At 42.5% G+C, this 26,077-nt stretch overlaps 3 protein-coding genes across 3 annotated transcripts; 2 read left to right on the forward strand and 1 right to left on the reverse strand.

Moving 5' to 3' along the window:
- The first annotated feature begins 454 nt into the window (after positions 1–454).
- LOC110485640 (AP-1 complex subunit mu-2) lies at positions 455–6,983 on the forward strand. Its single transcript, XM_021556743.2, has 12 exons — positions 455–746; positions 2,248–2,404; positions 2,630–2,697; positions 2,897–3,027; positions 3,930–4,077; positions 4,621–4,747; positions 4,867–5,009; positions 5,399–5,470; positions 5,547–5,705; positions 6,155–6,280; positions 6,482–6,557; positions 6,721–6,983. The coding sequence occupies exons 1-12, from the start codon at positions 705–707 to the stop codon at positions 6,744–6,746; spliced, it is 1,275 nt and encodes a 424-aa protein (XP_021412418.1). The 5' UTR covers positions 455–704; the 3' UTR covers positions 6,747–6,983.
- Positions 6,984–7,275: 292 nt separating this feature from the next.
- LOC110485641 (cyclin-dependent kinase 4 inhibitor D) lies at positions 7,276–9,700 on the forward strand. Its single transcript, XM_036949275.1, has 3 exons — positions 7,276–7,640; positions 8,007–8,176; positions 8,642–9,700. Exons 2-3 carry the CDS (start codon positions 8,033–8,035, stop codon positions 9,032–9,034), a joined length of 537 nt encoding a protein of 178 aa, XP_036805170.1. The 5' UTR covers positions 7,276–7,640; positions 8,007–8,032; the 3' UTR covers positions 9,035–9,700.
- Positions 9,701–16,364: 6,664 nt separating this feature from the next.
- LOC110485337 (volume-regulated anion channel subunit LRRC8C) lies at positions 16,365–25,839 on the reverse strand. Its single transcript, XM_036949276.1, has 4 exons — positions 24,515–25,839; positions 21,617–21,765; positions 19,244–19,377; positions 16,365–18,975 (listed from the first exon to the last, which is right to left on the reverse strand). The coding sequence occupies exons 2-4, from the start codon at positions 21,755–21,757 to the stop codon at positions 16,794–16,796; spliced, it is 2,457 nt and encodes an 818-aa protein (XP_036805171.1). The 5' UTR covers positions 21,758–21,765; positions 24,515–25,839; the 3' UTR covers positions 16,365–16,793.
- Between the last annotated feature and the right edge of the window lie 238 nt (positions 25,840–26,077).

Here is a 26,077-nt window from a genome sequence, read left to right on the forward strand (position 1 = left end):
TGTTAAAAGTCAAGGTCACCAGGTCAAAATAAATCTAATTGGGAAAAGCTCCAGCCATCTAAAGTAAATTCTAGATGTGTGAAGCAGAAAATATATTTTTTATTTTAAATTCAAGATCACATGAAACTGTTATCAGCAGGCCAGGCCTACAGACCATAGAGTCTATAGACTGTATGGCAGTGGAGGCTGCTGAGGGGAGGACTGCTCATAATAATGTCTTGAACCATGTGTTTGATATATTTGATACCATTCCACTTATACAACTCCAACCATTACCTCGAGCCTGTCCTCCCCAATTAAGGTTCCACCAGCCTCCTGTGCTGTATGGTACAGAATCGATCGGTGGATTTTTGCAATCGTTACTTATCTAATGTACGTCTGCCATCTTGTGGAAGTCGTGAGTATATTGCGCTAAAAGTTCCAACATGCATTTCTGGATCTATTGCACCATCTCGCGAAATAATCGAGCAGTGCGTCCAGGCCAATTTTTTTTCCATACAGGTGAGTGCGATGCTGTTAATGTTTTACCTGGAGGCCCGTGACGTCAGATCTGACGTGTCCCTTCAAGAAAAGGAACCGTGGAAGCCATGAGTACATTTATACCCATTTAGACTACTTTACTGGCGAAAGGAAACGCTTAAAATTTAAGCGGACAAGCGTGTAGTGTTTGAAATACTTGCGGAGTGATCCATTTGGTGCTGATAATGTCTGCCTCCGCTGTCTTCGTTCTGGACTTGAAAGGAAAGGTAAGATCACTTCTCATTTTGATTGTTGCCATTGATAACGCTATAAACAATGTCAGTTTTAGCTTGACTTGACCTTAACTCGCTTTTGTTTGGGATTGAAATCGAGTTTGTTCAACGTTTGCTCTTGCCATTAAACATTAATAGATAGCCACGTCGTTAAAGATTAATTCGTTGCCTGTGACAGTTCCATTCAAGCCTTGCACAAGTCACTTCCGGACACAAGCGGATAAAAACAGGTCATAAGGCCAGTGGCTGCATCCTTTTTAGACTTGACAAATTCTTATACCAGGTGTTATGAAAAAAGCTGCCACAAAAAAATTACATATCATTTCCAAACATGAAAGTGAATATAGTAAGTGAGTCAAAGTTGCCTGGCACCTGTCATCTTGTGTACATTGTAGAAGGATAGTGCCAAGATTAACACATTATAAATCACATGTGGTTGGGCAGGCAACACAGTACTTACTTCCTGTTATAAACAGAAGAGAATGCTCTATTCAGGTTTCTTATCCTGTGAGAGATTCAGTATAGCCTGAATCTCTCACAGCTAGAGGTGTAATTTGATAAAAAGATTCCACCCCTCTACAATAGGCCTAGAAGTCATGGGAGGGGAAAGAGGACATGGTTTCAGGTGGCACAACAGCAAGAGGTTGTATTAGGCTACATGCAAATTAGTAGGCCAAGGCAACCATATTCAGCAGCCGGGCCGATTATGTTCGAGGGGCCAGAACATAATTATAATAATAAAGCCAAAAAGACATATTTGAATTCCTTGATTACATTAAGACACGATCATTAAAGTAAACTCAATTTTAGCTGAATTCTTGTTGATTTTAGTCTTTTTTTTTAAACAAAAACTAAAATCCTAAAAAATATATATTATATGTTGATTTTACTAAAAAACAATATCACTTGGGACGGTTTTGGGCCGCCTGTTGCCGAACCCCTGGCCTAGGCTGACACAACAACTGACAAGCCACAATAACCACCGTTATAAGCCTGTAGCATGGTACTACTGTACACTTAGACTTTGTAGGCACTGCAACATCTTGATTGAATGACAGGTGTAGCTCTGGAGCCCAATCTCAGCCATCTGATCTCTTGCCAAGGCAAAGAGTTGTCAAGCCCTTATGTTCGTCCTTCATTTAGCATTCCTTAGATATGGAATTGATGGAACATGTACAGGACTCAACATGAAATATTGTGTAACGTTTATGAGACCTCTTCGCCTGACACATCCAGAAGGTTGCTGGAATAATGATCTCTAGTTCTACTCTTCCCATATCTGCTCTACATTACATTGCCTCATCACCTCTCTCACCCGTTGACCTCTATGTTACATTACCTCATTACCTCTCTCACCCGTTGACCTCTAGTAGGACTATGAGTTTTTTTAGTCACGTCACATGCTTAGGAAAAACTCAGGTGCCTTAAGGGTGACCTTTCACCCATATAGGTTATTGTTTTTCTTTCCCTATTAATTTCCCCTCTTACCCTGCAGGTGCTCATATGTCGGAACTACAAGGGCGACGTGGACATGGCTGAGATTGACCATTTCCTGCCTTTGCTCATGACACAGGAAGAGGAGGGGCTTACCTGTCCAATCATGTCGCACGGCAACGTTCATTTCCTGTGGATCAAGCACACCAACCTGTACTGTATCCTTATAATGATTTTAGTCGCTAGCCAGCTAAAAGTTAATCATTACCATTTTGTAGCCTGTATAAATCATGTTAGCTTTACTAATGAGATGCTAGTCAAACCTACACAAAGACAAATATGTATTTTTCCCTAGAGTAAAGATGATAATAAACTTCTTAAACATATTACACTAGGACCTTAGAATAGGCCTGTGTGTTCTATCTACCTTGACGCTCTCACAGTGGTGGCCACTACCAACAAGAACTCCAACGCCTCTCTGGTCTATGCCTTCCTCTATAAAGTGGTTGAGGTGAGTCAGAGGTCTGTCTGTGCTGTCTTAACAACTCCATTGCTGTCATTTTCACCCCAATGGCTGAGTCAGAAGTGTTTCTCACTACCAAAAGACCTGCATAATGTGTCTACTGGTTTCTCCCTACCCATTTGACATAACATGATCATAATTCACATATTATTACTGAGGCTGCCAATCGATGTTGTGTTGTTTCCAGGTGTTCACAGAGTACTTTACAGAGTTGGAGGAGGAGAGCATACAGGACAACTTTGTGGTGGTCTATGAGCTACTGGACGAGCTCATGGACTTTGGCTTCCCCCAGACCACCGACAGCAAGATCCTGCAGGAGTGAGTGACACCCGCTCACTTACTTACTTGCTTATGGCTGTCCTTCGATGATGACGCTGCTCCCAATTGTGGGGAGTTGCGTCAGTGCCACTGCATGTGGCTGTGCAGGCCAATTCGAGACCCGCGTGGTTTGCCACATGAGGGGCAGGTGAATTCTCCACCTCAGAGGGCTATACTGGTGGTGTCGTTGTGCAAGACGTTTCGATTCTCCTCTCTGGGATTGTGTCCTGGAGGTGTGTGACACCCAGGCGGAAGGTGGGGCGCCAGGTATGGCAGTTGGTTGTCAGGCTCTCCGCTTCAGGAAGGTCTTGCTGTGGTCCTTGATGCACTTCTTCTGCCCCTTGGCAGACCTCAGTCCATTCTTCAGCTGACCATAAAGGATCTGCAGAGGAAGGCGGTGGGGGAGCCTGCCAATCACAACACACACTGATACACATGTTCTCTGTTACAATATAGTCAATTAGTCATACATGTGTACTGGGTAAATGGAGAGAATGGACTGAGTATGGTTGAGTATGGCGCTTCTAACGCCAGAGTAGTGAGTTCGATTCCCAGGACCACCCATACATAAAATGTATGCGCGCATGATTGAAAGTCGCTTTGGATAAAAGCATCTGCTAAATGGCATATTTATTATTATTATAAAGATGCAGCTTTAATAGACAGATACTGGTTCTAGACCTAACACCATAAAGTAAGGACAAGTTTTGGGACTTCTGAAAGTCCAATCAGACTGATCTCCATACTGTATGTCTACTACAGGTACATTGACTTTTATCTTGACTTAGCCTGATTCCAGATCTGTATGTGCTGTCTTGTCAATTCCTGGTCCTTGTAATTCATTGTCTTACAAAACAGATCTGAGATCAAGCTACTGATGTCCATACTGGCTGTCTCTCCAGGTACATCACGCAGGAGGGCACCAAGCTGGAGGTGGCTAAGACTAAGGTTCCCACCACTGTCACCAACGCTGTGTCCTGGAGGTCAGAGGGCATCAAGTACAAGAAGAATGAGGTCTTCATCGATGTCATCGAGTCCATCAACTTACTGGTGAGTGGTTTACCATAAGGATGTTGGGTTTGATACATGCAATTCGGCAATTAATTTTCTTGTGTTTCGGCAATATCAATAATTGTCATAATTGGTTTTGTGTATATAATGCTTTAATCTCCATAGGAAAATATTGATCACTGAAAATACCAATAACCTTTGCTTTCTGAATAATTGATTAATTTAATTGATTAAAGCTGGAATCCTTAATTGGTGGAACTGTCACGCCTGTTTGCGATATTACAACAACAAAGAAGTTACGGGAACCAACACAGTTTTGTCCCTCAGACATCACTGCACGCGCAAACAGCAGAATATATAGGCCTACTGCAGTTGTTTTCCCCTGCTGCCGGGTGCTCCTCTCTGCCGTATCTCCTCAACAAAACAAAAACAATACCGAAGATCCTGGGGTGAACACTGATGCTGTTTCCCCTAGTGTGGATTTGATCTTTAATTGACTGAGCATTCTCTCAACAAATCAACTAGCTACTGTATAAAAAGTCTCCATCAGAGGTTGACCTCTGTGTCATGCGTTGACCTCAGGTGAATGCCAATGGCAGTGTGATGAGCAGTGACATCGTGGGCACTGTCAAGCTGAAGACCATGCTGTCTGGCATGCCTGAGCTGAGACTGGGACTCAATGACCGAGCGCTGTTCGCCCTCACTGGCCGTATGTACAATACACACACAGGCTAGCAGTGAACACACACACACACACACACACACAGTCACTGCTTCTCAGATGCAATTGCATTTTAGATGTTGATGAAAATGAGTGTGTGTGTTCAGGAGACAAAGGGAAGACTGTAACGATGGAGGACGTTAAGTTTCACCAGTGTGTTCGTCTGTCCCGTTTCGAGAGTGACCGCACCATCTCCTTCATCCCTCCTGACGGAGAGTCTGAACTCATGTCCTACCGCATCAACACTCACGTGAGTTACCTTTAATACATTCATATTGTATCTCTGAAAATGTACATGACCTCCCTAAAATACCCTCATCCCTCCCTCATACAGTTTCACCCTTCCATTGCACTGTTACTGTACTGAAATCAATACTTGAGTGAGCTGTAAGCCCTGTCTGTATCAAGTCCAGTGGTGTAGTGGAGGGTAAACACTTCATGCACCATTTTTTATTTTGCGTGTGCACTTACCCACATTTTTCGGGGAAAATGCATTGAAAGTAATGGGAGTATTACTTGACTCACCGCGAACGGCGATCAGCATTTACCCACCTATTTTCCTACCACTACATCACTGATAAAGTAGTATAATGGCTTTCCAGTGGACGGTAGAACTAACTACATTCTGTATCCCTACAGGTGAAGCCTCTGATATGGATTGAGTCTGTCATCGAGAAGTTCTCTCACAGTCGAGTCGAGATCATGGTTAAGGTAGTGTTATAGGAACACTTAGTGTATGAATCTATGCATTGTCCTATGCTACAGTTGCCTTTCTCTAATTCCATAGGCTAAAGGTCAGTTCAAGAAGCAGTCAGTAGCCAACAACGTGGAGGTGCGGGTTCCTGTCCCCAGTGACGCTGACTCCCCCAAGTTTAAGACCAGTACAGGCCACGCTAAATACGTCCCTGAGAAGAACCTGGCTGTGTGGACTATCAAGTCCTTCCCTGTAAGTGTTTCATCCAAGCAGCACTTCTGTCTCCAGCCGTTCTTCCCTGTCGACGAAACTCAAGGCCAAATATATAGAGCCATTTTTTTGTTTACAAGCAAACGTCCCGTCCGAGTGAAGCGCGCGCATCTTCGCAACAAAAAGCTCTGTAAGCAGGATAGATAACCCTGATGTCGGGACCTTGACCAACTTAACAGTGAGAGAGTGATGACCATGAAAACACGTCGGCCAGGAAATGGGTCAACAATGAACCCTAGAATTTAGAACATTAAGGCTCCTGACCTGGAAAAACTCCAGCCTCTTTTTCTGGTCAGGACACATCATCAGAATGAAAAACTCAGGGCCCTATATGAACCATCTCACTCTTTCTGTAATTTTTCTCTCTGTATCTCTCCGCCTCCCTCTCTCTCTTTCTTTTTCTCCCTCTCTGTCTGTCTGTCTGTCTCCAGGGCGGTAAGGAGTTTCTGATGCGGGCCAGCTTTGGCCTGCCCAGTGTGGAGAATGATGAGATGGAGGGCAAACCTCCCATCACTGTCAACTTTGAGATTCCATACTTCACAGTGTCAGGGATACAGGTGAGCTGTGTGTGTGCTCCCGCCTGTGAGTATACTGTATTGACCTTTGAAAACAAGCTAATGCGGAACCAAAGTGGTAACATACTTAGCATAAACTAGCATAGGCTACAAGTTCCTCATTTGGTTAGGCAAAACAAATGATCCATTATATCAAGTTACACTGATCTCTCCCCTCTCCTCTGTCACTCTGTATGCCTCAAGGTGCGGTACATGAAAATTATAGAGAAGAGTGGTTACCAGGCCTTGCCCTGGGTCAGATACATCACACAAAGTGGAGGTAGGACTGCCATGCTCTTTAGATATAGCTTGTATAGCAAAAAGAGACCCATCATTTATTCATAGAGAGAGAGAAATTTAAGGAAAAAAGTATTTTTACTCTTTAAAATTAGAACTAGTATTTATCCTATAGTATTTTTATTGTTCTATTTTCTTTCATTTAGATTACCAACTACGGAGTAACTTCTAAACCATGGTGGCTAACTTCTTCCTTTGCTTCCAGAGATCATTGTTCAATTTAATTGCACACTAAAAAAAGGAACATGTCTTTGAATTTCATTGAAATGCTCTACTTAATAATGTTACTGTATAAAATTGTTTGTGATTTTAACTTTTATGTCATGCAATGTAATTTGAGATTTTAATTGCTTTACTCATTGTCTCTTAGATTGTTAAATGTTTATATTAAACTATAGCCTTGAAATACGTAATGGGGGTGTTTTTCTTGTGTATTATTACATTTAATGAACAAAACATTTTAGCTATGAATGTATTGTTTTATATCATCCAAAATGCTAGCTGCTATTTTAGCCAAAGTATATAAAATCCCATATCAAACGTTTTTCACACCCATTGGCGCGTTTTAATGACACAACTGTCAATCGCGGGCATTTGAGAATGATTTCTTCAATAACCCGCCTTTTTTTTCTACATGACTTTGGAGACTTACTATCAAATGTCTGACTTTGGACATTTACTATAACATTTTAGAAATGTGAATGAATGTACTTTGAAGACATCAACGTCCGCAAAATTGCCCGCCTTCTACGCTATGGCTTCTCATTGGTCGACTCAACTGTTACCGCAGTGATACTGTAGCAACCAGTGACTGTATGGTGGCAACCAAGTCATTACTCCACCCACCTCCCCATTCAACGCGCTGATTGGTCGAGATACGTTCTGTCCAATGTTTGTAAATGTTGGTTGGGTAAACGGTAACGTAGTTCTCAGCGCGCAAATTAAAGGTCCTGCAGCCTTCAAAGTTATTCAACATTTACCTGCTGTGATTTATTTCAAAAGTATCTCGAAAAAAGGACAGAAAAGAAGAGCCTGTAACGGTCGGGATCATTTCAAAACAGACAAGGTAACTAACTACCTTTTCATATGAGTTTTGATTCCCCTTTGAGACTGCTAGCTACTAGCTAGCATTCTTATCCTATCCTACTAGCTAGAATTGGGCTCCATAATTTCGAAGAAATAACGTTGTGAAGTGTGTGTAATATATAATATATATATATATATATATATATATATGTGTATGTATTTTTTCTCACTATAATGTGTTAGTTGAACTACTTGCAACTAGCTTGCTAACGTTTGCTGGTTGGGGATAAATGATAGTGAGCTAGCTAACGAGACGAACTGGCTAGCGTTGATAGACTAGAACAGTTGATTACAATTAGATACTGGGTAGCTACTCATCTAGCTATTTCTGCTATTCATATTTTAGGGAGAAAATATAGAAATCCGTCCACAATGGTCCTGAGTCAGAGTGATGCGGCCAAGAGCCTGACCGCTGCCGCAGCCAAGGGAAATACGGACGAGGTCAGGAGGATGCTAGGGCCGGAATGCAGAGTGCACCCCGATACTGTCAATCAATTTGGAAAGACCGCTCTACAGGTAACCAACTTCCTCATTGAACTTTCATTGTGTCCTAGCCTGCAATATTTCGACTCAAACTGTGTTGGCTTTCGACTCAAACTGTGTAGTATAGGTAGCTAACTAAGTCTGTGTGGGTGTGAGAGGGAGACAACAACAGAGCTGTCAGCCCATGGTTGCTTCCTCAGAATGGTTTCTTATACCTTGTTTGAATGAAATGCAGTGAAAACCAGAGTTTAACCATTTTCTTTGAAGCATTAAGTAACAACCTTGTCTATTGCTCATTAATAGCTAAAGTGTTGGACAACAGTTCTGACAAATGTACCTAACCTAGCTACTTATATCCTTTATAATTACCCTACATACAATTAAATTGTTACAATCCCATGAACTCTCTCCCACTAGGCCTATATCAAACACTGCATCATGTGATGAATAACATTTGATAACGCCCTCTAACGTCAAGTCTCCTTCTGTTCTCCCTAGGTGATGATGATGGGCAACTCCAACGTGGCCCGCTTACTGTTGGAGTACGGAGCCGACCCAAATATCACAGACCGGCGAGGAGTCTCACCGGCACATGATGCGGCACGCACTGGCTTCGTGGACACACTCCGGGTTCTGGTGGAGTTCGGCGCGTCAGTCAACAGGCCAGACCACACCGGCACCCTACCCATCCACATCGCTGTCCGAGAGGGCTACCGGGACGTCATTGAGTTCCTTGCACCTCTCTCCAACCTGAAACACCCCAACACCAGTGGAGAGACAGCTGTTGACCTCGCCCGAGCCTCATCGTCATGTACACCGGACGTGGTAGAGCTTCTAGAGAGACAGCTGGAGTCTAAAGTGTTCTCTCACTCCCCACCTCTCCCTCTTTAGGAGTTAGATGGACTCTACCACCAACCCCCCCACCCCCTCTCTATGCCAAATTGGATGGTTCATAGACTCCCCTTCTACATTCTCCTCTCAAAACCTGGTGACTTGAATTCATTGATGTAAAGTATGATTTTTAGTAACTGGTCGAGGTTGACTTGTGTTTACTGTCCTGTTTTGGCAGCTTATGGAAGAATAAGTATGGTGGACATTATTTGGACACCATTTTTGCACAGAGCAAAGCACCTTTTGATGGTAAATTTGACCTCTTCCCCCCCTTTGATTCAGGAGTGCACACTTGTACATGGCTTTATTATTGAGTGTTTGTGATGACTTATATTGCATTATTATTCCTCACTGTGAAGGAAATTGAACTGTTTGTGATTTTTTTCCAAACTTTGATATTTTGACTTGACATGGTGTATCCCATGATGACTGCATTGCATGGCAGTTGTGTTTATCTTTGAAAACTTGTCTTTTATTAGGCATATTTAGAATTTTTGTGAATTTTACATGTATTTATTTATTGAAAATATTCATATGAACTTTTTGTAAATAGCTACATTGTCGGTTTTGTTTTTTTGAGATGTTATTTATATACAAATACTATTGAAAATGAAGTATTCATTCCTTCTTGGAAGACTGAAGCACAAAATAAAGTGTTTAACTTGACCTTTTTTGTTTCTATTCTATGGGACTTGGATAAAGAGTTACTGTTGGTAAAATAGCAACAACAGGTTATACAATTACAATTATGTCTGACTTAAAATTCAGAATCTTGATCAAAAGAATCTTCTATATTATTACAAGCATGAAGTCCATATTCAAGAATGTGAGGACAAGTGCAGTTCTCTATTGTGGCCACAGGAGGTCACTATCCAACTAGAGTTGAGGAGCCAAGAAGGGAGGCAAACCCATAGAGATGGACTTATCTTTAGATCTATGTCATTATAGCGTCTGTGATAGGGAAAGGGGGGTACCTAGTCAGTTGTCCAACTGAATGTATTCAACTAAAATGTGTCTTCCGCATTTAACCCAACCTCTGAATCAGAGAGGTGTGGGGGGCTGCTGTAATCGACATCCAAGGTGCCCGGGGAACAGTGGGTTAACTGCCTTGCTCAGGGGCAGAATGACAGATTTTTACCTTGTCAGCTTGCGGATTTGATCCAGCAATCTTCCAGTTACTGGCCCAACACTCTAACCACTAGGCTACCTGTGGCAGTGCTATTGAAGCTACAGCCCATGGGAATCCCCACCCAGTTGAATTCTTTAAAATGGTGGGAGCCCTCAATGGCAAAGTTCATGCTGAAACGGGTTATATCCATGAGTCTTCTGTATCTCTACGGGCAAACCTGACTAGGTGCAGGTGTCCCCATAACACTTTTGAGATAACGTGGTGGTTTTGTGCAATTTCAAGAACCTTCACAAATTCATATGATTATAGACAGAAAATGTTTTAAGGCTTAAGAGTCTTCTCTTCATGACTGTCATGCCTTTCTATTGTAAACCCAGTCAGTTGTGTTATTCATCTATTGTATTGGCATTTCTAAAAAAACATCTTACATGAGGCCTTTTGACACTGCATTCTCTTAGCCCTGGGCTAAGTGTAAACCCAGTCAGAGTGGCTACAGAGATAGTACACTTCTAGATCAAGTACTTTACCTAAGGTAACAAATGTCCATTGTATTCTGTTTTGCACTCATGAGTGTTAACTCCAAGGTGAGTCAACAAGGACATTTCTAATGACTCCACGATGGAATGTACTACACAGAGAAAACACAAAGGTAACGGCAGATACCTGGACATACACTCACGGGCGCATGCACACAGGGATGAATGAAGGCCCTGTTTGGTTAAGAGCTGTCCAGGCAGTTTACCCAAGTCCAGGCATAGAAGGGCACATAGAAGGGCACTGCCTGGCACAATGGATGTGTTGTTTTCCTACAGTGTGTGCCACAAGCCAAAATTCACCTAACAAAACATCCTTATCACTTGTTCTCTTGAGAATGGGGGGAAATAATCTGATCCTAGACCTGTGCCTATGGGTAACCTGTATTTGGGGTTGAAATAGTGCTTAAGCAGTATGGTGACATAATGATAATGTTATGATTACAATGACCTTTCCTAGTCTGGCTACCAGTAGGTTAAGCTATCATTCCACTCCTTGCCACTCCTTGTCATGCTAAACCATCTTTGCCATATGACACAGAGAACAAGGAGTGGAACGTTAGAGAAACAGACTGGTACCCATGCTAGACCTTTCCATCATACCGGTTCAATTTCTGTATATTTAGCATGCATGATGAAGTAATATAATGAGTCATTATGAGCTTATCACATCTGTTAGGATAGGAAACATTGACACAGTATTGCCTCCCAGATATAGCCTGGTCCCAGATCTGTTTGTGCCGTCTTGCCAACGCCTATGGTCATTATCACGCCAATGACCATAGGCATTAACAACACAGCACAATCAGATCTGGAACCAGGCTATCCCAGATATACAACACGCTGAGTAACTTAAATCACACAATTGGTAAACATTTCTCAAGTTTGCTGGAATTAAATTATATTGCTGGGAGGCAAATAGAGGAAGTATCTTAGAGGAGATGAGATCAACTCCTATTTGTGTAAATATTGCATTAGGATGACCAGACCTGTTGGCTGGTACACACCGAAACAAACATAACATGATACGCATTGAGACTTCTGCTCGTGCTCTACTTGCTAAGCAGCACAGTTTAGAGTCAACACCCAACCTATTACTCCTTCCAGGAACAATCCCTAGCCCCTCCTGTGTAGATCTGATAGTGATTTGTTAGGTGTAAACAATACAGTAAGAACTCCACCCAGCCTATCAAAAGGCAAGAAGACGCAATTACCATACTTTGTGCACCTATCGAATTCTATCAGCTCTACCGGAGTGTCTGGGCCAGAGGTTAGGGCTCCGTTAGGGCTTGTCTATGGCTCTGTCTCTGGGGTTATTAAACTGGGTTGTGTCTGACTAATCCTGGACATCATTTCCAAACTCCAGATCAACCTTTAACTGACACTACTGCCTGAAAGGGAAAGGAAATTATTGGCAGAGTAGAGTGGGACGTGCGTGTGTGTACATGTGCATACCAAGGACACACTGGTGTGACAAACAGTGCTGTCTGCACACCTTTGGAAATTTCCACTGGCTGCTCTCTCTCTATCCACTCCCCCAGCTTCCAACCTAGCCTACTCCCCTACTGTAGCTCCAGCATGAACAGGGAAGTGCAGTTTCCCCCATTGGCCTTGTCTGTGATTGTGAGTGTGTGGGCTGGCCTGTGTGATTAGGTATTACTGAGGTATGTATGTTCCTGGCTTGGCTGATATGAACGCTTGTTATGGAGACAAAAGGCAGGGCAAGACTGGGCTCCTTCTACAGGAGGAGAAACACAACACACTGACAACAGGAACGCTTTGGTGTTTGTGTGTTAACATGGCTGTGTCTGACCCAGTCCATTGTGGCATTGTGCAGTAACTTGCATCTGTAAATAATCAGATCTATGGCCTGATGCCTTTTGTACATGTCTGTGTGTTCTAAACTGCCCCCTGATACCTCCTAGCAGTGTTGTAGTACTCCAGTCTAGGACTGTGACTTGACTTGGACTCGACCAGTGGGGAATTGGACTTGGACTCGACCAGTAGTGACTGTCAGAAAAAGTATCTTGCTGCATAATTGAACATACTGTACTAGCTACAACAGCAAATGTTAGAGAGCTGTGTTATCTAGTTATCCTTACAATGTGAAACATATTAACAGATTTGACATTTAAACATTTTTTGAACCGCAGCTTTTAGCAATACCAAGGGACTCGTGACTCAACTCGTGACTCGAGTATAAAGAACTTGCAGTCAAGGTTTAGTGACTTGACTACATCCCTGCCTTCTAGTACTATCACTATAGTATAATACTTTAGTAAGGTATGCAACCTGTTGAAAGAGCTGAGTCCTCATACTGATACAGTATTACTGCAGTATAGTACTGTCAGCTGACTCCTCATACTGATACAGTATTACTACAGTATAGTACTGTCAGCTGACTCCTCATACTGCTACAGTATTACTACAGTATAGTACTGTCAGCTGACTCCTCATACTGATACAGTATTACTCCAGTATAGTACTGTCAGCTGACTCCTCATACTGCTACAGTAGTACTACAGTATAGTACTGTCAGCTGACTCCTCATACTGCTACAGTAGTACTACAGTATAGTACTGTCAGCTGACTCCTCATACTGCTACAGTATTACTACAGTATAGAACTGTCAGCTGACTCCTCATACTGCTACAGTATTACTACAGTATAGTACTGTCAGCTGACTCCTCATACTGATACAGTATTACTACAGTATAGTACTGTCAGCTGACTCCTCATACTGCTACAGTATTACTACAGTATAGAACTGTCAGCTGACTCCTCATACTGCTACAGTATTACTACAGTATAGTACTGTCAGCTGACTCCTCATACTGATACAGTATTACTACAGTATAGTACTGTCAGCTGACTCCTCATACTGCTACAGTATTACTACAGTATAGAACTGTCAGCTGACTCCTCATACTGCTACAGTATTACTACAGTATAGTACTGTCAGCTGACTCCTCATACTGCTACAGTATTACTACAGTATAGTACTGTCAGCTGACTCCTCATACTGATACAGTATTACTACAGTATAGTACTGTCAGCTGACTCCTCATACTGATACAGTATTACTACAGTATAGTACTGTCAGCTGACTCCTCATACTGCTACAGTATTACTACAGTATAGTACTGTCAGCTGACTCCTCATACTGATACAGTATTACTCCAGTATAGTACTGTCAGCTGACTCCTCATACTGCTACAGTAGTACTACAGTATAGAACTGTCAGCTGACTCCTCATACTGCTACAGTATTACTACAGTATAGTACTGTCAGCTGACTCCTCATACTGCTACAGTATTACTACAGTATAGTACTGTCAGCTGACTCCTCATACTGATACAGTATTACTCCAGTATAGTACTGTCAGCTGACTCCTCATACTGCTACAGTATTACTACAGTATAGTACTGTCAGCTGACTCCTCATACTGCTACAGTATTACTACAGTATAGAACTGTCAGCTGACTCCTCATACTGCTACAGTATTACTACAGTATAGTACTGTCAGCTGACTCCTCATACTGCTACAGTATTACTACAGTATAGAACTGTCAGCTGACTCTTCATACTGATAAAGTATTACTACAGTATAGTACTGTCAGCTGACTCCTCATACTGATACAGTAGTACTACAGTATAGTACTGTCAGCTGACTCCTCATACTGCTACAGTATTACTACAGTATAGAACTGTCAGCTGACTCCTCATACTGCTACAGTATTACTACAGTATAGTACTGTCAGCTGACTCCTCATACTGCTACAGTATTACTACAGTATAGTACTGTCAGCTGACTCCTCATACTGATACAGTATTACTACAGTATAGTACTGTCAGCTGACTCCTCATACTGATACAGTATTACTACAGTATAGTACTGTCAGCTGACTCCTCATACTGCTACAGTATTACTACAGTATAGTACTGTCAGCTGACTCCTCATACTGATACAGTATTACTCCAGTATAGTACTGTCAGCTGACTCCTCATACTGCTACAGTAGTACTACAGTATAGAACTGTCAGCTGACTCCTCATACTGCTACAGTATTACTACAGTATAGTACTGTCAGCTGACTCCTCATACTGCTACAGTATTACTACAGTATAGTACTGTCAGCTGACTCCTCATACTGATACAGTATTACTCCAGTATAGTACTGTCAGCTGACTCCTCATACTGCTACAGTATTACTACAGTATAGTACTGTCAGCTGACTCCTCATACTGCTACAGTATTACTACAGTATAGAACTGTCAGCTGACTCCTCATACTGCTACAGTATTACTACAGTATAGTACTGTCAGCTGACTCCTCATACTGCTACAGTATTACTACAGTATAGAACTGTCAGCTGACTCTTCATACTGATAAAGTATTACTACAGTATAGTACTGTCAGCTGACTCCTCATACTGATACAGTAGTACTACAGTATAGTACTGTCAGCTGACTCCTCATACTGATACAGTATTACTACAGTATAGTACTGTCAGCTGACTCCTCATACTGCTACAGTATTACTACAGCATAGTACTGTCAGCTGACTCCTCATACTGCTACAGTATTACTACAGTATAGTACTGTGTACAACCCTTTATAGTGCTGACCTTAGATTCAGCCCTCGTTTATTTCGTAACGTTGGTTGTGTGACTCACAAGCTGAAAATGTAGTCAAAAAAGGGATGACAACAACAAAGGAATAAGGAAGCTTCACTTGGGTCCACGTCATTCACTCATTACAGGTGGATTGTAAAAACGTTGTGAAATACATTTGTGCATTGCCTACCAGTGTCATCATTGTGTTGTTGTGGTGTACTACATTGTAAAATAACACGTTTCACTTTGTGAATGCACTGCAGTGTATCATAATGAAGCTTACAGTATTACTGTATATGATTCGCTAGTTGAATTGGCCTCCATCTAGTTTCAACTGATATGCATAAAACACAATGAAAAACATTCATTCAATGAGTTACTCTCCAAGTCACTCAGTTAATGTGGGAAAAGGTCAAACTCCCAAGGCACCGGCATTGAAAAGATTTCACTCTGCGTTTGTCACATCTCCATGACAGTGGTACAAGAACCCTTTGTGCTGTATGAAACAACCAGTTGAACAGGATACAGGATCCCCATCCCTTTTCCCCTCTGGCTGGATGCAACTGAAGTTCTCTCTTTAGAGATCTCAGAAATATATGATTCCTCTAGCCGTACACCACTAATCTAGCAGGTAAATAAATTGAACAAGAGAGGTATAATCTTTGAGAAGAGAGAAACTGATACTTAGATGTTTCCCTCCCACTACCTTGTATCATGTGTGTTCATATCACCCTCCATCCTTTCTATGGCATAAAACAGTAACTCACTTTGCCAGTTTATCTCTGTAAACCTAAGGCTCTAATCAATCCATATCATGGAAATTCAGAGTTAGTGGAGGCTGCATTCACGGTAAACTTTGCATTGGTCAGCTCAATCGGGAATAACCTTTACAGTATTTCTAGTGTGCAATACACTTCAGTGATACAGATTGAATAGTGCCCTTAACAAGCCTGCAAGACAGCCTTCATGAGCAACGATGACCAAGCCACCAGCAAGTTAAATGAACAAAGAGAATCATCATATGACATACGCTTTAAGGATGACATTTCATCAAGGACAATTTGATAGACATCTTTGTATTGAAAAACATGTTTAAAAGTACAGTCATGGCAATAAGTAGGTGAACATGATTTAAAGAGGATTTGACCAAAATATATTATATTTGCTAATTATTCTATTGCTATACTGTATGTCCCTCCAAAAGGTCTTTCTTGAACCTTATATGCTACGGTATGTCCATAGTTCCATCCTTACATGTCCTCTCATACTTTTGGGCTCTTATTTGCCTTTAAAAAAGCGAATCCCTCTTGTCCTCACAACTGCAAACCCAACCAGAGGTCCAATCCTTTCCCACGGAGCTGACATCTCTGACCAATCAAGTGCAACCAAACCTGATCCTTTAGTCTATCTCTCAATTGTTGTCAGCGGCCTATGCACCAGGAGGAGTAAAAAGCCCTTTAAAGTAAGCAAAGTAACTGTCTCTCAACTGTCTTTCATCCTGCTCCGTACATCCGACGGCAGTAGATCCAGCAGGTTGTCCTCTACCACAAGATTACTGGTCTTCAAAAGGGGACAGTCCCCTATCTCCGGCGGTAGAGAGTCTAGTCTGTTCCCCTTGAGCTCCAGGCGCACTAGCTGGGCCAAGTTAGCCACCCTGGGGCTAAGCGAGAGCAGGCAGTTGTTTCCCAACGCCAGAGTCTTGAGCCTCTTGCAGGAGAACAGCTCCTCCGGCAGCTGTTCCAGGGAGTTAAAGGCTGCTGAGAAGAACTGGAGACTCTGGAGTATCCCTACCTCGGCTGGTAGCGACGTGAGCTGGTTGTGGGACAGGTTCAAGTGCCGGAGCTTGGTGCAGTAGAAGAGACGTGACGGAAGTTTCCGGAGCTTGTTCCAACTGACGTTCAGCGTCTCTAAGGACTTCAGCTTAGCAATGTGCTCAGGGATGTAGGTGATGCCGTTGTGCCAGAGACGAAGAGTTACCAGGCGCCGGCAATGTTGTAGACTCAAGATCTCCTCTACTGTCGTCAGCTTGTTTTCCTTCAGGTCCAGTTCCTGCAGGCTTGACAGGCTGAAGACCGCGCTGGGGATGCGCTCCAGCTCACATCCTATCAGCTCCAGAGAGGCCAGGTTGGTCAACTTCTTTAGGCTGCTGAAGGCTTGTAGTTTGAGGCCCTCATTATAGATGCAGAGACGCTGGAGGTTGACTGCCACATCCCCAACACTCGGAGGGATCTTGGATAGGCGGCTGCGAAGCGTCAGGACTCTTAGAGCTTTGAGTTCTCTCAGGGAGTCTAAGGTTGCACTGCGGGAGAGTTCGTGGGTCAAAGTGCCACTCAGGTGGAGCTCTTCGAGACTCTGAAGTGTGTACATCCACATTGGTACCTGCTCCAGTCCTTCAAAGGCTAGCCGGAGGACCTTGAGGTTCTCTCTGAGGTGGGTCAGGGCAGCCAGCTGGAGCTTGGCAGGGCAGTGGATGAGGGACAGCTCCTGGAGAGAACCTAGCTGGATTACACTGGATGAAATAGTCACGTTGTTTAGTAGCTCCAGTTTGAGAGATTCCACTTCAGGGACATCGAAGACGGTGTCGGGGAGACCCGGGAGCATGAAGAGATGGAGTTCCTGACGGTTGTCGGCGTTCCGGGAGAGGCGTCCCCGCAGCTTCTTGCCGGGCCACTCGTGGTTGAGGTTGACCTGGCGAAGACGGCTCTCGCTGACCTCGGAGAGGAAGACGGCGAAGCGTTTGGAGTAGAGCGCATCATACTGGTCGCTGAGATGGAGGAGGAACGCAAAGTCGTTCTTGACGTCTGGGATGTCATTGATACCTGTCTCCAGCCTAACATGCTCAAAGGAGTACTCTTTAAGAGGTCGATGGAAGAGCCAATAGAGGGTGTAGATGCACAGAAGTCCGTAGACTCCCACAAAGCAGATGTAACAGTAGCACAGCTTGGAGAAGAGGTGGGCTTTGGTGTGGTTGCAGCAGTAGATTTCGAAGCCGGTCAGCTCCGGAGGAACTGAGCAACGAACTACAATCTCAATGTTGGGGACCAATGCAGCGCTGTAACAGGTGATGAGGACGAACTTGAAGACCTTGAGGGAGGTCTGGAGAACGTACATCAGATAGAGCAGATCCGCCTCCTCCACATGCGTTCTGAACTTCTTCACCTTCTCGAACAGAGCTTTAGCCTGCTCTCCTTCCTTCCTGTCCAAGAGTGAATCCGCTGGCTGTAGTTCCGGGTTCTTCTTCTCTGGATTTGACTTGATGGACGACTGCCGGAGAAGTCCCACCATCTCCTCCTCCGCCCCTGGCTCACTGTCCGGCGAGGCAGCGAACGCCGATGCCATCGACTTCGAAATGGTGTTCTTCCTCCATATCACCATCTTTTCCTCGCCACGCTCCTCAGACACCTCACTCAGCGCCCGGGTGGTCCATGGCGAGTCGAAACACTTCCCCAGGATGGTGACAAAGATCTCGATCTTGGATGACGTCCCAGGGAACTTGAACCAGAAGCTGCTGGCCACCATGAAGATCAATGTGTGGATTACCACCAGGTAGGGGAAGTACTTGCCGTACCAGTGCACGGCTCGTTCGTAGCAGTAATGGTTGACGAAGATGTACTGGTGGATGTCAAGGTTGTTCTTGCGTCCGTACACCTCCCGGATGATAGGGCTGTAAAATAAGAATTTGGATAGTCCCTCTGTAGATGCTGTACAGACTATCAGTAACATTTCAACTAACTATCTACTGACCTCGCTCTAACCCAAAAACTATACTCTAAACGTAAACCTTATTCTAAACCTAACCCTAACCTTAGCAAAAAGTTGCTTATCAACAGATCCAAACTATCCAAATAGACATGTGTCTTTTTGCTTTATCTGGCCACCAGATTTCCCACCTTAGGAGCTAGGATTCTAACCTCTACCTCTAGGCTACCTACCTGACGGGCTTGACTAAGGTATGGTGCTCCCATGTCTCGTTCTCGCCGTGGCTGCGGATGTGGCTGCAATCGATGGCCTCTGGAGTTGAGCTGGAGAAATGGCTGGGAAGGCAGGAGATCTTCTCCTGGGTGAGCTATGATGGAGAGAGGGAGGGAAAAAGAGAAAGAGAAGAAGAGTGAGTGCTATTGGAAAGATTAGGCAATGGAACAACATGCAGAGTAGCCACCTACATAACATAAGGCTTAGATTTTTGGGATCTATTTCTTTCCTGTTCCAGTTGATATCTAACAGACATGGGTTCAAATAGTATTTGTTTTCTTTCAAATACCGTTTGAACCCAGGTGGGATATCAACCAATGATTAGGATCGTGTGATGAGAAGATGACATACTAAATATGGAGTTAGTGACCTGATTCCAGGGGAAACATTGGTCGATTTAGCAGCGGCAGTGCTAAATGCATATAGGGAAAACACTAGTTAATGTGTATCTCTTTTCCCTTCCCACTTGGAGGTCACCACCACTGATAAGAATGCTTTGTTACGTGGCAGGAGGAGATTTAAACAGGACACACTAATCAAATCTCAAATGTTTTCATTATCCAGGGCCAAATGCTTTCTATATGGGATTGTACATTAATTTACTTTTTAAGTTGTCCTCACATATCACTAATAACAGGTAAACTTATTCAGGTAAAAGTATATTTCATTTATATAAAGTAAGTAATGCCAAGTATTTTTATTTCATATACTGTAGGCACTCCTATTCTTATCGCTACAGGCTACACACCGACAACATCTGTCAAGATCCAACAGTTCCATTAGGTGCTTACATTCAGCTGTTGCAATGATGCCCCGGGGGCTAATCTGCTATGTGCTTTAAAGACGCACTCCAGCTATCTTTTGAATTTTTCCTGTTGAAAAACAATATCCCAAGAATAAATACAGTAATATACACACACTTAAAGGTAAAAAAAAAAAAAATGTTTGGAACAAAATTGTATTTTTTTTAGACAAAACTGCAAACTTCAATAATTACCCTGACTGATGTCATCGGCCTCCATAGCCTCAATAAGTAAAGGTGCTGAAGGTGCTACAGCACCCACTGATAAATCACAACAAAAAAACGACAAATATTCTAAGAAAAATACCCCCCCCCCTTCGATTAGAATGGTGCCTTACGAATGCTTGACTTCCTCAGGTGGGTCAGCCTGAATTTAAAATTGATTGAATTGAGATTTTTTGGTCACTAGCCTACACACAATACCCCATGTCAAAGTGGAATTATTTTATTTTTCTTACAAATGAAGTAAAAATGAAAATCTGAAATGTCTTGAGTCAATAAGCATTCAACCCCTTTGTTATGTCAAGCCTAAATAAATTCAGGAGTACAAATCTGCTTAACAAGTCACATAACTCACATGGACTCACTCTGTGTGCAATAATAGTGTTTAACATGATTTTGGAATGACTACCTCATCTCTGTGCCCCACACATCCAATTATCTCTAAGGTCCCTCAGTCGTGCAGTGAATTTCAAACACAGATTCAACCACAAAGACCAGGGAGGTTTTCCAATGCCTCACAAAGAAGGGCACCTATTGGTAGATGGGTAAAAATAAAATAAAAAACAAACATTGAATATCTCTTTGAGCATGGTGATGTTATTAATTACACTTTGGATGGTGTATCAATACACCTAGTCACTACAAAGATACAGGCCTCCTTCCTAACTCAGTTGCCGGAGAAGAAGGAAACCATGAGGCCAATGGTGACTTTAAAACAGTTAGAGTTTAATGGCTGTGGTAGAAAACTGAGGATGGATCAACAACATTGTAGTTACTCCACAATACTAACCTAAATGACAGAGTGACAAGAAGGAAGCCTGTGCAGAATATAAATATTCCAAAACATGCATCTGTTTTGCAACAAGGCACTAAAGTAAAACTGCAAATAAAATGGAAAAGCAATACACTTTTTGTCCTGAATACAAATTGTTATGTTTGGGACAAATTCAATACAACACATTACTGAGTACCACTCTCCATATTTTCAAGCATAGTGGTGGCTGCATCATGTTATGGGTAAAGTTGTAATTGTTAAGGACGGGAGATTTTTCAGGATACAAATTAAATGGAATGGAGCTAAGCACAGGCAAAACCCTAGAGGAAAGCCTGGTTCAGTCTGCTTTCCACCAGGCACTGGAAGATAAATTCACCTTTCAGCAGGACAATAACCTAAAACACAAGGCCAACTCTACACTGGAGTTGCTTACCAAGAAGACAGTGAATGTTCCAGTTTTGACTTAAATCTACTCTTCGTTCAATGAAAATGTATACCTTCATTGGTGATTAGTTTGTTTGAGTTTAGTCTTACCTGTAAGGTGCATCCGAACACTCCGATCATGAGCATGGCGATACATAGGTATTCCGAGAACACATCCCACCATGGCTTTAGAACCCGGAACTCGGGGTTCTGTGATGAGGCAAAGTTCCGGAACTCAGTTACTGGTATCATCCTGATCACTGTAGCAAAGTGAGGAAGAAGAGAATGCAGAAATAATGACAAAGTGACCAGTTGAGGATTAAACCAAAAATAAGCATATCATAAGCAACATAATGTATGGCTTTAGTTATAGTCACTATATTACAAAATATCCATGTTTAAGGTTATAGTAAGCCTGCCCCACATTAGAAGATGCAGGTTGACGTTTATTGTCATGAATTTTGTCCTGGAGGCAGAACCGAACGATTTCTGCTATATGGACAAGCTGTAAAGTCAAAATTAACTATATTGCAAAAATGAGCTTTTTGGTCTGTATTTAAAGTTAGGGTTAGGGAGTAGGGTTAGCAGTGTGGGTTAGGGTTAAAATCTGATTTTATGTCTTTGTGGCTGTGCCAGATAGTGACCACTCTGCAGAGCTGCCTACAGGGTGCCCCAGTATCTGTGCGTTAGAGACCTCTCTAGCACCCAAGAAGCTCCGATTCAAACTCTCATTCACCAACTCTGCAAGAGTTATAATGTCGAAATATGTTTGTTACTCACCAAAGAGTTTCGCTGAGCGACTATCTTCTTCTAAGTAAACATTTACAAGCAACCTTTTTTGGAATTGCATACCGGCCGTAACGGGAGTAAATGAAGATAGTTGCTCAGTGAAAATTTGATGAGTAACGAACGTGGTCAATTTATTAGGTACACCCATCGAGTATTGGGTCGGGCCCCGCTTTGCCTCCAAACGGCCTGACTTTTTCGGTGCATGGCGTTCAATTGTTGCTCAATTGCTATCAAGGGACCTAACATTTGTCAGGAAGAAATTCCCCACACCAGTACACCACCGCCACCAGCCTGTACCGTTGATACCAGGCAGGATGGGGCCATTTTATTTGTTGCACCATTTTCTGTAAACTCTAGACAGTGTCATGCGTGAAAACCCCAGGATGGCGGACGTTTCTGAGATACTGGATCCGGTGCACCTGGCACCAACGATCATACCACACTCAAAGTTGCTTAGGTCACTCGTTTTGCCCATTCTAATGTTCAATCGGACAGTAACTGAATGCCTCGAATGCCTGTCTGCCTGTCTGCCTGCTTTATACAGCAAGCCAAGGTCCCGTGACTAACCTCCAGGGTAAGATTCATGACACTAAATGCCAATTTGCTTAGAAAACCCATCTGACACAAAGACTGGATTATAAGCAACCTGATAATAACCTATAATTTAGGAAGAAAGATTTATTTTGTGTTTTCAAAAGGGGTTGGGGAGGGAATAGAATATATTTCTCCTGAGGTGTCTCCTACAGTATCTATGAGCCTTGCATGGGAAAACGAGGGGCCGGCCTGTAGCCGGAACTGTAGTCCAAAGTGGCCAAAGTACACTGAACAAAAACATAAACGCAACATGTAAAGTCCCATGTTTCATGAGCTGAAACAAAAGATCCCAGAAATGTTCCTTATGCAATAAAGGCTTATTTCTCTCAAATTTTGTGCACAAATTTCTTTACATCCCTGTTAGTGGGCATTTCTCCTTTGCCAAGACAATCCATCCACCTGATAGGTGAGGCATATCAAGAAGCTCATTAAACCTGTGTGCACACAGGTGCACCGTGTGCTGGGGACAATAAAAGGCCACTCTAAAATGTGCAGTACACAATTCCTAGAAGCTGAAAATGTCCCAGTTCTTCCATGGCCTGCATAAACACCAAACATTTCACCCATTGAGCATGTTTGGGATACTCTGGATCAACGTGTACGACAGCGTGTTCCAGTTCCCGTTAATATCCAGCAACTTTGTTCAGCCATTGAAGAGGAGTGGGACAACATTCCACAGGCCACAATCAATAGACTGATCAACTCTATGTGAAGGAGATGTGTCGCACTGCATGAGGCAAATGGTGGTCACACCAGATACTGACTGGTTTTCTTATTTGTTTTTTATTTATTTAACTAGGCAAGATCTACATCCCTGCCTTTTTTAAAGGTATCTGTGAACAACAGATCTATATCTGCATTCCCAGTCATGTGAAATCCATAGATTAGGGCCTAATGAATTTATTTCAATTGACTGATTTCCTTAAATGAACTGTAACTCAGTAAAACCTTTGAAATGTTTGCATATTGTGTTTATATTTTTGTTCGGCATAGTATGACAAGACAACAATGGCTGATCAACAGAGAGGTCTCTAAGGAAAGTGATACAGTTGAGGTAATCATATCTTGGGTGTTTTAAATTCAAGAGGTTCATGACCATTTCACAACAGGCTTAGTAGTTTTGTCTCCCTCGTGTCAGTGTATTTAAAGCAAATAGCCTAGCTAATGACTGAGAATGCAACTATTTCATTCTGAAAACTTTACTTATATTGACCAAAACCATAAACATTTCAACATGCTTTGTGAAAGTAGCCTACACTTTTATAGGGTAGCCTGCCTATAACTTATCCTATATTTTTAAAAAACGGACACTTTATGACTCATGTATTACAGTACACTACACAATGAATCAGGAAAACACAGGTTATTGCACGAGACAATTTATTTCACAGTTCGTTATGGCTCCTGCCATTCCTTGTGAGAAAAGCATCTGTCAGACAAAATTGAATACACAATTTTCGTTTACAAAAGTACAGGTTTAGACTATGAGTTCACATAATATATTTTCAAAACAATTAATGAGAGTTATTTTTTAAGTTCAAATGTATGAAATAAAAATAATACGTTTAAAGAACCAACAGTTCTCAAATATTTCTGATATGAATTGTTTCAGAGCGGGCAATTTACCTGAGCTCGTGCGAGATCCACGGGGGGGGGGTAGTCCGCGAGTTGCCCTCCTAACAAAAAGTATCAGAACTCTGACCCATCGCTGCCAGTCAAGTCAATTGGCTATTGAGGCGGGGAAATACTTATTGTTTTCGGCTTTTAGTCGATGACAACATGGACCCAAGTTTAAGTTTGAGATAGTTGTTTGAGTGTGAGGTGTCGTTCAGTAGCCTACCACGCCACACAGGATTGTCGAAGTCCATACAGGTAATGCAAGCCTTCCGCCTCCTAAAATACGTACGACGCATCGACGCTTAATCTTCCCTTGACTGGCCCACCCAGTGACAGTGTGGCAAAAAAAAAATCTACGGATGTGTCTATTTTTTGCTTACATAGGCTATTAAATAGGAATGTCACCTTGACATTGATCTAGAATGAAGAGAAGTGCATCATCATTATTATTCAGCATTTTTTGTTTCTTTCTTGGTCTGTATAGTCATTTATATAACTCAACTGCATACTTTTCAATGGAGCCGAGTTGCGGCTCGGCAGAGTGTACCTCCGACTACATTGAGTCAGTATCAGTCGATACTTGCAGAAATGCCCATTCTGTAATGTGTACCTTGTAACTGTTTGGCCTGTGTAACTGCGTTATTTTCTTTGGGTGCTGCAACCAGTAGTTTTTAAAAATAAAAATAGCATTTTACGCGACCTCCACCAAGAGAGCCATTGTTAACAGAGAAGGAACAGCTTAGTTTTGGCAGGGGATGCATAGAATGCCATTTTTTAAAAATATATATATATATATATATATAAAAAATATGGATTGCAACACCCACTGACAACTCTATAACAATCAGGACAAGAACACGTACACAGTTAGCGTTAAATAATGTATCTTTATAAAATGATCCATAAGACTGGCAGTGCATGCTTGAAGTGGCAAACTTCGAACTCTATTGGATTTCGCGGCGCAATTTGACAGGCATCACATAAAATGCTATTTTTTGCAAAAACTATAGATTGCAGCACCCAATAACAATAACGCAGATAACCATGCGCAATGCCAAGCGTCGACTGGAGTGGTGTAAAGCTTGCCTCCAATGGACTCTTGAGCAGTGTTCTCTGGAGTTATCACACTTCCACATCTGGCATTACTACTGACGAATCTGGTTTTGGAAGATGCCAGGAGAACGCTACCTGCCCCAAAGCATAGTGCTAACTGTAAAGTTTGGTGGAGGAGGAATAATGGTCCGGGGCTGTTTTTCCATGGTTTGTGCTAGGACCCTTAGTTCCAGTGAAGGGAAATCTTAATGCTACAGCATACAATTACATTCTAGATGATTCTGTGCTTCCAACTTTATGGCAACAGTTTAGGGAAGGCCCTTTCCTGTTACAGCATGACAACGCCCCCGTGCACAAAGCAAGGTCCATACAGAAATGGTTTGTCGAGATCTGTGTGGAAGAACTTGACTGGCCTCAACCCCATCAAACACTATTGGGATGAAATGGAACGCTGAGTGCGAGCCCGGCCTAATTGCCCAACATCAGTGTCGAACCTCACTAATGCTTGTGGCTGAATGG

The sequence above is a fragment of the Oncorhynchus mykiss genome, chromosome 17 (genome assembly GCF_013265735.2).
Source record: "Oncorhynchus mykiss isolate Arlee chromosome 17, USDA_OmykA_1.1, whole genome shotgun sequence".
NCBI lineage: Eukaryota > Metazoa > Chordata > Actinopteri > Salmoniformes > Salmonidae > Oncorhynchus > Oncorhynchus mykiss.